General features: G+C 38.2%; 1 protein-coding gene across 3 annotated transcripts in view; it reads right to left on the reverse strand.

Moving 5' to 3' along the window:
• Positions 1-6,068: 6,068 nt before the first annotated feature.
• LOC126198478 (protein arginine N-methyltransferase 1) overlaps positions 6,069-13,643 on the reverse strand; it is a 42,058-nt gene continuing 34,483 nt past the window's right edge. For all 3 annotated transcript variants that reach the window (XM_049934853.1, XM_049934843.1, XM_049934861.1), the window contains exon 5: positions 6,069-6,964. In XM_049934853.1, coding sequence (XP_049790810.1) covers positions 6,581-6,964 — 384 coding nt within the window. In that variant the 3' untranslated portion in view covers positions 6,069-6,580. The remainder of the gene's footprint in view (positions 6,965-13,643) is intronic.

Consider the following 13,643-nt stretch of genomic DNA (forward strand, 5'->3'; position numbering starts at 1 on the left):
CTGTTCATTAGAGGGCTGTATCATACAGATTCAGTTAGGAAACTTTCACTACAAAATCATTAATTCTGGCTAGACAACTGTGCAATCTAAATGCCCTTTGATAGATATGAGTGTCCCACTGGTCGAAGGAATTAAAGTGCTCAATGAGATTTAATAATATAATGTCACCTAATTATTAAAATTATTGAGTAAGATGTGCTGAAATCCTGTGAGGGTTTAATATTTCTCTTTAATCATACTTACATCTGTTTTGCTGAGGAGAGAAGACACCCACGTCTTACAACTTCAGTAACATAAGAAAGAACACAGGAAAAAACTGTAGCGAAAGAAATATTCGAGAACATATTATGATGACTACCATTTGCAGAGAGAAAAAAGATTTCCAAGAGACGAGGAAGGAAACTAGCCATAACAAACCAGTTGCAAGGCAAATAAGAAATCTTTTATTAAGAGGGAATCCAGGAACTGTTCATCTTAATTTAATGATTAAGCACTTGCAAGAGTGTAAATGTGTGTTAACATAGAAATGTTAGTTCAGTCTACGTCTTTAGTGAACATATTTCTGTTGTTTCAAGCCTTTGGTGACAACTGACAATTTCTAACGGTAAGAGAGGGTATGACAAAGAACTTGGTGCTGAAATTTTCAGTGACTCTTTTTTCATACTAGAGATCATAGCAAACACTGCCTTAAATGTATTACTTGAACAATGGTAAGTCCAGATTGGAATATCAACAATATTACCAATACATTAAAATCCTGCTGCCATCTAGTCCTCGCACACTCCGCCAGACAGTATTGTTCTATCCTCGCCCTTCCCAGCCCCACTCTGGACTGCTGCTTTCATTCAAGAGTTGCATTCTGGCTTCAGCAGCTAGAGACAGCAGCCGTGTGCATGAGATGTGCCCAATTGTGTGAATATATGTATTTTCTTTACTGAATAAGACTCTGGCAGAAAGCTTACAGTGTAATGGTCTTTTTGCTTTGCCTATCTGTAACTGTAACAAACTATTCTTTTTATAATACTAATAATTGCATTTGCCTGTAATTCATTTATGAAAGCTGGCAGAATTTTTGAAAACATACTCAGTGATCTAAAATTTGTTAAAATTAAAATTTAAAACAGTCTTGATTGCAATTTTTATTTTATTTATTGGAGTGAGTGACCGGTTTCGACTCTTTCATAGAGTCATCTTCAGACTCCAAAGTGGTGGATGGACACTGGCCAGACGAGTTTTGTCGACCCTCGTGTAGAGTCGAAACCGGTCACTCACTCCAATTACAAAATGCGATCAAGACTGTTCTAAATTTTAATTTTAGCTGGCAGAATGTTCTGTGGTCCACATAAGATCAACAGAACAGAACATAGACCAAATCACGTAAAATTTGACTCTTAGCTGCTGTGATCCACGTTACATCTGCTGCAAAACAGTGATATCGTCAAGTCCAAACATGTAGAAAAGTGTCAAGTATACTGGATAAACTTTTGAATTATTGTTCTAATAGTTAACTGGAGAATACTTTCTGTGTAAGCCAGAGACTTAGGTTAACATCTTCACCCAGTACATTGTTTTCATTTAAATGGTACATGTATGTTTTTTCTTCAGAAATGGAAACTAGAGATACAATTTAGTGATAAGACTTTGTTCTAGGGTCCTAAACACAATTATTAATGGCATATAGCACACAGAAACTTCAAGTCTGTACATGATATGCAGCACAGGAAAAAACCTGCATCACATCAACAGATGTTCAATGAGCCCACTGTTTGCATCACTATAAAGTTGTGGAGATGGTGAACAAATGAGTGTTGCACAGATTGTAGTGTTTGCGCAGTTATTGCTGCACATGCAGTTTGACACCCCACTGACGATGAGCAATTGCGCAAAGCCAGCGGGGATTTTGTACAGGTCACTAGTGCATGTTCCACAGATTAACATGAACATGACTTGTGAACCAAGCTTCACCCGTACACAATGTATCGTGCAGAAAGTCAGGGTGGCCTAGCAATCGCTGAAATACAAAGCAACAGAATTCCATGTGTGATTCAAAGTCATTCGCACACAGTTCTTGGTGGAGGGAAATATTATATGAATGAAACGTTTGCCTATGCAAATTTCTCCACAATGCTACGGCTTATTCAAGAACCACATATAATCTGTCTTACACCCACCTCAGGATTGTGACACTATAGCAGCCTGAACAGCAATTTTGTCGTCACTGTTAGTTGCTGTGTTTGCACACTGACGTATTCTGGGTGCCGAGCCACCTGCTTCTATGAGCAATGTGCATATGCTGGAAATGGTACAATATGAAGGGTCCATCAATACACACATCGTTCATTGTACACTGCTACAGCTGTGGTTCTGTTTCTGTGGCATTCACCGTAAATGAACATCATCACTCTTTTTTCTTCGTTACTGAAGGTGGGCGTAGCGATGAGAGGACTGCAAATGTCACAAGCTACAGCATATCTCGACTTTTACATTTCCGGTTAATGTTTTCTCGCAGTTTATGACATTTCTTTATCGCTCCTGTCCAAAAATGTTAATTCGCACCCGATTTTGCATCAACGTATTCATAATTTTCCCATGATTTACGCTTTATGAAAAAAATATTGTGGAGTCAAAAACTGACATAAAAGGATACTGGCACAACATTGGTCATCGCGTAGTGTTTACAAACATTACGTGGTTAAGTTTCTTGACACCAGGGCCCTCTACTCAGCAGATTTGAAATGGTAAATGTGAAGAAGTTTGAACAATTTATGCAGTATCTCCTCCTGCTGCCATTTTCTGCTCAGTGTGGTGGCTGATGGGAGTAACTAGGTTTGTTCAAATAAAGATCAACCATTTACAAACTGTCTCTATTGCACATGCACAATTTTGTGATTGTTGTGACCATCACGACACCTTTGTCGAACCAGGTTTAGCACGTTTCATTGTGTGGTCACTTGGCTAGTGCTAGTTGACACATTCACTCACTTTGCAAATGTTTTTTGCTTAACAACAGGGCTAATTATGTATTTTTTCGTGCTGAGCGGAACATGTCTGAAAATCATCACATAGGAAAACACCACACAAAATCCTTGTGTAAATATTTGTACTTGACGAGAAAAAAATTCTCGTAACATGTCATGCTAAGCATGAAACAATACGTACCTGGTGCAGTGTTTCATTATTTAAATAATGAATGACAGCTGCAGGCTTTCCAAAAACAACGGTTATGATTTATGAAATTGAGCCAGACATTTCTATTTCCCAGACAGTTATCAGTTCCAGTTATATCAGCAGTTTTTGTTACATGATAAACAAGTCCCTGATAAGTACACTCCTGGAAATGGAAAAAAGAACACATTGACACCGGTGTGTCAGACCCACCATACTTGCTCCGGACACTGCGAGAGAGCTGTACAAGCAATGATCACACGCACGGCACAGCGGACACACCAGGAACCGCGGTGTTGGCCGTCGAATGGCGCTAGCTGCGCAGAATTTGTGCACCGCCGCCGTCAGTGTCAGCCAGATTGCAGTGGCATACGGAGCTCCATCGCAGTCTTTAACACTGGTAGCATGCCGCGACAGCGTGGACGTGAACCGTATGTGCAGTTGACGGACTTTGAGTGAGGGCGTATAGTGGGCATGCGGGAGGCCAGGTGGACGTACCGCCGAATTGCTCAACACGTGGGGCGTGAGGTCTCCACAGTACATCGATGTTGTCGCCAGTGGTCGGCGGAAGGTGCACGTGCCCGTCGACCTGGGACCGGACCTCAGCGACGCACGCCAAGACCGTAGGATCCTACGCAGTGCCTTAGGGGACCGCACCGCCACTTCCCAGCAAATTAGGGACACTGTTGCTCCTGGGGTATCGGCGAGGACCATTCGCAACCGTCTCCATGAAGCTGGGCTACGGTCCCGCACACCGTTAGGCCGTCTTCCGCTCACGCCCCAACATCGTGCAGCCCGCCTCCAGTGGTGTCGCGATAGGCGTTAATGGAGGGACGAATGGAGACGTGTCGTCTTCAGCGATGAGAGTCGCTTCTGCCTTGGTGCCAATGATGGTCGTATGCGTGTTTGGCGCCGTGCAGGTGAGCGGTTTCCCCTTCCTGGGACAATGAATTCACGGTGTTCTTATTTCAATTTCCAGGAGTGTATTTTTATGCCTCTTATGTACGTCATACATAAAATGTTTTATGTACATGTCATACATAAAATGCAAAAATACAAGGGGGACCCTATACGTAACTTTTACAGCTTAAAACATTACTTCCATGTGTCACAGGATAGTTTCCTGTTTGACACTGATAGCAGGCCCGAGCAGGACACACTAACAGACTGAACAGGGTAGGTAAAGCATACGTACTGATAGCGGTCTGTTTGTAGCAGGCTGCAGGACAGTGCAGGCAACCCTTGCGCTGCACATTACAGTAGAAACTGCAGCACCTGCTATTTCACAATGTATGAGATTTAGAACAGTGAAACCACATCTGCCATCACCTATTACGCCTGTAGCTTTCATTTCTGTAGAAAAAACATACATGGTTTATGCATTCCTGCCCATTGTGTGATCAAAGGCATAGGTGCTTCCCTGACCAATTTCATTTTTTAGTTTTGTTTATTTTCGGAAATATGCGAGGCAGCAGTTAGGTGACACACACACACACACACACACACACACACACACACACACACACACACAAAGCAGAATTAAAACAATCTAGAAGTGATAAGGTTAAAATAAAAAATAAAGCAGTCACACTAAGTAAGAGCTTGCAGATATCTACTGTGATAATATGAATAAAACTATCTAATTTACTGTTACCTATGCAAAAATGTCACTGTAATTTGATTTCTCCCTAGGTAACCAGGATTTAAAATCCAAAGGGTTGGGGATTCAATCACTTTCACCAATGACTTGTTGACGTGAAAAATGCTACATTACACACATTAGTTCAGTGTTCATGTGAAATTGTAACCCCCTTACCCCATAAGGGACTGGGAAAGAAATGGTATACCACCTCCTACAAGACCATGCTGTGCCTAGCACAACATTGATGGTCAATCTAAACTTACGATTGAGGAAAGATTTAGTTTTGTCACGATATTATCAGGATTCAGCTGCTTTCAAAAGTAGCCAAGTTCTGCAATACATTGAAGCCCAGAGGATGAAGAGAATTATATATTCTGATTTCTATACCTCCATTTCAGCATAGCTACCAACCACCTTTAAACAAATATGCAAGGCACTGTCAGCTATCTTCCTATCAACAGCAATCAAGTGTTAACTTACTTTCACTACATTACCTCAAGTGACAAAATTCATGTTCAAACAACACAAACCTAATTTTAAACACCTAAACAGCAATTGTTTGCACTGTTGCTGGGTGTAGTAACATGACATTTTGACAGCATACTTTGCAGCCATCTTCAGGTGATACCTGTAGAAGAAGTGTCTTTGCTACATCCTGTAGGAAATGGGATTAGCAAGGATGCTAATTCTACAGGTGCCATATGAAGGTGATAGCACGGTACACTGTCAAAAAATCTTGTTATGAAAACGACAACCTGGTTGGACACCTGACAACAGTACAAACAGTTGATTCACTGGGAAAAGCCAACGATCTCACGTTAAATAACAATTACTCCATAAATAAACCAAATATCAGATACTTAAAAAATGATTCTTCTCTGTGTGTCCTTTGATTGAGACTACATGCTATATTGCAATATAAGGCACCACAAGAACTGCAGGAGAAAGCGGGGTGGGAGTATAGGGGGCACAATATATGCTGCTTACCAAATCCGTAATGCGGCGAAACTGCTTTCCTTTCTACACTAAATATTGTGACTTTCAGAAGGCTGGTGCAGTTAATTTCAAAAGTCATTGTGGACTTTGACAACACAGTTAAACATAAATTTTTCTTTCATCGCATTTACTTGCGAAGTTTGAAGCTTGCCTGCTATCTATCTTTGCATCTGTGTATAAATACGTACTACTGATAATATCTAGCATCATCATGTACTAAATTTCTTTGCGGAAAGAGAACACATTAATTCAAATATGACAAAAATAAGTTTTTTACTTTATATTTCAAATTCAATTTAAAGTCTTTAAACAGATCATGTAATCAATATGACATTCATCAGCCTTTATTGTAAGTTATTTGACATAATTTCTAAGATTTGTCTCTCAGCCTTTCTTTTCACACCAAGATTTTTACATCAGCTTATAAAAACTGGAGTTTGTATTTTTTAAATTTAAGACAACTTGTAAAAAGTGTTTCTCTGAATACTGTAAGAAGTCCATGATCTTTATTTGTTGTATGGAAGATCAAACTTACATGTGCACAAAATCTGATCAAGAGTATTTGGCAGCATTTCACTTTTTGTCTCTTATAAATATTTACTTTTCAAAAAAGGGATACGTATCACGCTAGCTTCTATACTCTGATGAAGACCCCGTGGCACATGGATGTTTGTGTTTCAAAACACATACTGAAAGTTATTAACAACTTTCAATACTAAAATTGACAAGTCGGGCCACTGAGTCACTTAAATAACAATTCCATTTAAATAGGACAACCTAGCGCATGCGATACACATTACTTTCATGCACTTCACCGAGCTCGCCTTTGAAGTCCAGCTCTATGGTAAAATCCAGATCCCTATTATTTCTAGCATTCGGCTTCATTGAGAACACACCATATATTTCCTCATTTTTCTTCACAGTAAGATAATCATCAAAGTAAAATACTGTCTGCTTCCAATGAGTGTACGGAGCCTCTGGAGCAGTGCTGAAACCAATACGTTTATGGCACTTTGTGAATTCTATGTTAAAAAATGTCACTAACGCTTGAATGTAGTCGTTCCGTCGCACCTGAAGATGAAATGGTGCCGTAAAATGTAAGTCCTCTTTCTGAACAGTGTACAAATCAACTTCTTTCAGAAGACATGCATTTGTAACCACCTGAAACAGAAACACATTTAATTCAACAACATTCCACACGCTTGTGTCTTTAGTGCAAATTTTCTACTGCTTCTAAAAAATGTATGCAAAAAAAATGGAGCACTACATTTAAATGTCTGAAATTATAATCATTCAAGACCAAATTTAAACACTTCTACAAAATAGTTAATTTTTTTGTCGAGCAGTCTTGCTTCAATAAAGGTATAAGCCTTTCCAATCATGTTTAGATTGCTCCAAAAAATTCCCTCAGAAACAATACAATCCATAATAATGCTTCACTGTCTGATATTACAAAAACTAGCCAACCAACCTATGACCACGACTTTGCAACTGCGTAATATTGCTGGATACTTTGCTGCTACACCCCGAGATTCAGATTTTTTCCTCGAGAGTTTCCTTACACAAAAATGTTGCAATAACTCATGAGAGAGACTTTAATTTTGAGTATTAATGAGCTGGCCTACTGACTAAAGTAATTTGTAAGCAGAATTCATCTTAAGCCTCTCGTCTGGTATCTTACATGCCACTGCAACGTAACACCGATTCCATTTTTAAAGTATGTTAACAGTAAAACAGCACATTAACAAACGGACTTTTAAGGCACATCTGTTTTTTAACAAATATTTCTGTCAGGCCCACAGAAATTGTCGTCAGAACAATGATACCAAAATTTGATTTTAATGCACCTCGTTTGACGAAACAGACTGTTTTTAAAGATTAAATATTTACACAATTTGCAAACTGAAACCCAGTTATCACTAAAATCCTAACATTTTTGGACAAGTTGCATTAAATATCTGATAGAGGAAGGATTCTTACTGTCAATAGGTAGATCATAAAATTTGGTTAACAATTTGAAACAATTGCAGATTTCCGTAACCAAGTTAGGTGTATAACATTACAGAAAACATTTGTGTTATATGTCCCACAGTGCTGATTGGCTGACTATATTGTCTTTAATTCTACACTGTAAGTCAAAGACAATTTGAATATCCAGCCCTTTGCCAAGACAAAGAAATACGATTTGGTGTAATTTTCTTTGTGTGGTATACTCCGAGGAACGAATGTATCCTGAAACTCAAGGGCCACCTGCATTAAAATGGGAGAACATCTGTGCATCATTTAAAGGGCTCTTAAGGATACAGGATTCTTTTTGGCTCAATAAAATGAAAAATCTACACCTATTTCTTTCAGGCACCGTTTATAATGTATATGTTTTACAGATTTTTTGTTGATATCAGGTAATGCAGCACACTTTCTAAACAAATTAGAAGTATTTGGAATATTTTTGAACCTGCTTTGGATTATTAAAAAATTACACAGAAATTGATGCATTTTTTCCCCAAAATGCTTCCTCAAATTGAGGAAGCATTAAATCCAATGTTATATATTTGGAGAAGACCAAATTTTTACCAATTATGCATGAAATGATGGCTGAGGTACTAGACCTATTTAATTCCACTTATTATGCATATTAAAAGGATAAAAAAATCATATCTTACATTTTAATTTTTATTTTTTTCCTAATAAAAATGTAATTTTTTCTATAATTTGTTGAGTCTGCAATAAAGCTTAGGTCTACTATATGAGTATGGACTATTGCAAGTCACAGGAGAAGAAAAAAAAAAAGAGTAATGCTTTATAAAATATTTGTACCTGAATACTGAAAAATACAACTTGCGGGAAATTGCGAATGAAGATATGAGTCCAATTAAACTGTGCCTCAGAACATTCGTGAAGCATAGTCTTCATCCTGCAGCATTTCTTCATCTTCAAGCTTCCTCTTGGAATTCCTTTTAGCACTTCTTGATTCTTTGGTAACTTAATGAGCAAATCTTTCAGCTTCATGCACCCGTTGTGTCACTCACAAGCAACTGATCTTCCATATTAGAGCCACATTTTATGCCTAAATTTCTCAGGACTTCCAACCTTCCTATCACTCCATCATTGAAACATATCGCTGCATTGAGTACACCAACTTTTAATGTATTTAGTTCTAAAAAAAAACATTCTTGGGTAATCTTCCCGATGTGCAACGGTTGAAACTTTCATTTGTATTCTGAGTGCCCCAATGAAGACATTTACTAAGCAAAACAGGATCACTTAGGTCTCTTAAAAATTGGTTTTATTTCATTCATAATAGGTTCAGGAAGAGAATGCTTATGATGGTGTATCTGACCACTTTCTTTTGCTTTTTGGTAACTGCACCAAGAATCTGCTCTTTAGGGTAAAGTCTGAACAGGGTGGTCATCTGTGGACAACTTATGAAAGTAGGATGCCCGTACAGCTTTTCTCATTGCTGTAACATCATTCAGAGGTGTAGTTTGCTTAATGGCCAGTCCTTAATAACTCTGAAGGAGGTCTATTTCAGTTTCTGTCAATCTGCCTCGGCCAGACAGAGATTTTCCATCAGATGGCAACTTTCCTTTCATTTCTCTTCATACCTTCCTCAATCTAGCACCCACCCCCCATTTGCACATGTCCACAACACTCCAGGTTTGTTAACAATGTATCACCATAAAAATAGAACTAATTAATTTTATTGAAAGCTTTATAGTCCCCATCGCGTAGGTAATTCATATATCTAACACTATAAGCGGGCACTGACCTCTGAAATATTTTTTGGAGTTCCACCACACTCCATACCTCCACTGTAACCATCATAATTCTTAGAACACTGATGTTCAATATGTCCTTCAGTGTTACCATGGCAGGTATGGCAGTACTTAGATAAGCACTCAACATCAACAACTTTTCCATTCTCCAGAGAAGTAGCACTTACAACACCGTTCAAGGAACGATGTCCTCAATGTTGCCATGTCCCATCTAGTGGAACAACCATTTCCCTGGTTCCACTAATACTTACAGTTTTTTCTACCACACATTTCATAGATGCTTTAGACACAACTGTCAAGGCACTTAAAAGTATTTTTATGTACTTGCTGAACTTACTGGGAGGAGGAGGAACGTCCATCAAACCACAAAACGTTTGGGTAGCCTTTTTTCCTTTTCCAATTGCACGCATTACATACAGTAACTTCAAATTCACATCATATGAATTATGCACAATGTTCAAAGTCATTTTTGAGGTAGATTTATTGCAGGATCTACACAGAACAACTTTTTAACACTAAACCCTCTCTGCTACTTTGTTGTTCAGTTATTTCCAGACAGCCTACACCATCACACTGTTTACATTTTGCCACTTCCTTTATCAAAGAATATAAGATGCCCATATCAACAACAACAAATCCACAACAAACAGCGCCATTGTTAACACAAAGATTTGAATCACCAGGAGGTGTGCCATGTAGGAGTTTCTTCCCTGAAGAACTGACACATAGGTTACTTTCAACAGTGTGGCTTGCTGTGTTTGTGAACTGGTTACCACAGAATTTCCTTTTGTTGAGTTTCTTGATGTGTGGGATAGTTCGTATTTATTGCACACTAAAGGTTATGTACTTCCACAAATATATGTAGCATTTGGGCAACGAACATTCAGTAACACGTGAACAAACTGCTTCAGCGAAGCAAAAGCAAATACTAGCAAAGATAATCATTTACAGACACTACAAACCTGTACTGTTACCAATATATACAATGTATCATATGTATAATTGCTGAAAACAAAGTTCACAGTTCTTTTCAACATAATACTGGTTTCTGTAACAGAAATAAAGTGGGCATGGCGGCACACATGACCAAAACTTTAAAATCTGGTATATATAGGTTATTTTTAATTTGAACTCTATAATGTATATATCAATGTAATCAAGAAATACTGCAGAATTTCCTCTTACAAGGCTACAGTTGTCTATGGAATTCCACGCAGTTCTATAATTCTTAAAATGAAAGCTGTACGGGAAAACAATGTGGCACCAACTGGACGAAGCTGTGTGTTTACTTCACAAGAGGAGGAATCATTTGTAAAGCACGCTATCAAACTGAGTGAGTTCGGATTTCCTATTTCCACAATTGACCTTCGCTGCATTGTAAAAATGTATCTAGATTCATGTGGTCGTAAAGAAATAAGGTTCACCAACAATTTTCCTGGAAAAAGTTGGGCTGAATCATTTGTTCAGAGACACTGACCGATTATCACAAAGATTTGCAAGTAATATTAAGAGGAGTAGAGCTGCTGTGACAAGAGACATCATAAATGTATACTTCGATAACACTGATAAGGAACAGGAAGGTATTGCCCCTGAAAATATTTACAATTGCAGTGAGACAAACCTGGTTGATGACACAGGAAAGAGAAGGGTCTTAACTAAACGGGGTTGTAAATATCCCGAAGTCATAATTAATTCAAGCAAAGCGTCGGTCTCAATCATGATGTGCGGCAATGTGGCTGGCGAGATCTTACCACCATATATCAATTATAAGGCTGAGAAAATGTGGGATACTTGGACAGAGGGTGGACCTCTAGGAGCCAGATATAACCGCACAAAAAGTGGTTGGTTCGACAGAACCAGTTTTGAGGACTGGTTCATGACTTCACTCTTACCTGAGCTGAAGAAGAAAGAAGGAAAGGAGGTTGTTATAGGGGACAACCTAAGCAGCCACATTAGCACGAAGGTTATTAAGATGTGTGAAGACAATGATATTTCATTCATTGCCTTACCACCAAACACAACACATCTGACATAACCACTGGACTTATCGTATTTTCGCCCTATGAAAATCTATTGGCGTCAGATACTAGATGAATACAAATGTACATCTTGCGGAAGAAAATACCCAACAATCCCAAATGACATTTTCCCTTCGCTGTTAAAGAAGTTGGTGGATAGGTTGGAGGCCAATGGACCTTCTAATCTGAAATCTGGATTCAGAAAATCAGGCCTGTACCCTATCAACAGAAATTAAGTTTTAAATAGGTTACCGAATAATGAACTCAATTCCTCACTACCATTAGTGAGTGCTTCATTCATAGATCATCTTGAATCAGTGAGGGCACAAGAAACTTGTACAAACTCTGGTACTCTGAGAAGGAGAAGAAACGTCAATGTCAAGCCAGGGAAGAGTGTATGTGCTACACATCTTGCTTATCATTCAGCCAACTGTGGCCAAGAAGATATACCTGGACCTTCAGTAATTTCAAAGAAGCAAAAGAGATTTACAGTAAGTGTATGTCACATACCGGTACCTACATTATTGTACTTTATTTTTATTATTTGCATCAAGGCAATGAGATTCATATTACAGTACGTTTTAATTTTCAGATTCCTGAGAAGACTGTGAGCACTAGTAGTGATGAGGATACATCATCATTTGTATCAGATGATGATGATACCTTTGACTTGAGCACATCAGAAGAAAGTGATGATGGTCTAATGAAGTCTGCTGATGTAACAGTAGCATATGTGCCTGAAGTGGGTGATAATGTGATAGTTCAGTATGCGGGGGAACACTGGTCTGGTGTTGTACTGAATGTGCATAAATCAGACAGTCAGCTGTACGGAAAGAAGTGGGAATTTCTGGAAATGGCCAACTGTAAAAGACATTTTAAAATACAAAATGTTAGATATTGTAAGTAAAATTTGTATGCCAGTGAAGGTCTCTTCAAAAAGGGATTCGTACAGTATCCCAGAGCTAAAAGACAAGTGGTGTATAAAGGAGTAGATTGTTGATTTCTTATATCTGTGCTTAGAAACATTTGAGAAGGTCTTTCCTTTGTATTGCGATTTATATCTATATTACAATATTTCTACATCCTCAGACGTGTAAAAAGGAGTAAAATAAATGGCTTGAAATAACGGCATAATTGATCCAGTGTATAAAATACATAGTGATCTGTTGTGCACTTGATGTACAACAATGTACCACATTTTGGTATAATGTTTCACCAACACATTGATAGTGTTGAGTCCAACTCTCACAGTAACTTAATGTCTTACAAACCTAGTATCTGTATAAAAAGTTTTGTGAATTTCAGGGATTATACAATAAAGTTACACATTAAAATATGTCAAAAGTGGTACATAGTTGTAGGAAATTACGGTACCCCGTATCATTAACAATTTCAGTTTAATTGTGCAGTTATCCATTCGTGTCAAAATCTTTACAGTCATCTGAACTAGAGATGTGTGTCCTTAATTCATATTTTCCTATCAGTCTTCTCAATTCTGACGTTCCACGCAGCATTTGTGACAACGAAGTGACAATGGAGAAGAAGAAAAGGTGGTGCAGATTGTTTTGAGGGTACAGATGTTTTACTTTCTTAGTTCTTTCCACAAAGATTTAAAGTACTTTATTTTCTTCACTACACCATCAGGAGTTCCGTCATGCAACAAAGTCTTAATGTTTACATTACAATATCATTCGTGGATACTTTTTCCTCAAAATCAAAATATGGAACACATTTTATATCCCAATGTTCAGATAGATTCCAGAAACCTTCAATCCAAAAGTGCATGTTTTTCATGGATACAATGAGAGCAGGTGGTTGAGGTCCAGTGATAAGAGTGCGAAACTGTCCAATTACCTGAGAGAACTGTTGCTGATGATTGTGCTATTGGATGGCTTGCCTGAAGTATGTAGTTACCCCAGGAAATTGTGTAATAACTTTACTATTGACAGATCACATTCAAAAGTAATGACATTCCTGAAGTCATTTTTAGATATTTCTACCTATTAACTGCAGAAGTCCCTTGTAGCCTCTACACCAGGGCACAAT

Source organism: Schistocerca nitens, chromosome 1 (assembly GCF_023898315.1).
Source record: "Schistocerca nitens isolate TAMUIC-IGC-003100 chromosome 1, iqSchNite1.1, whole genome shotgun sequence".
NCBI classification, from domain to species: domain Eukaryota; kingdom Metazoa; phylum Arthropoda; class Insecta; order Orthoptera; family Acrididae; genus Schistocerca; species Schistocerca nitens.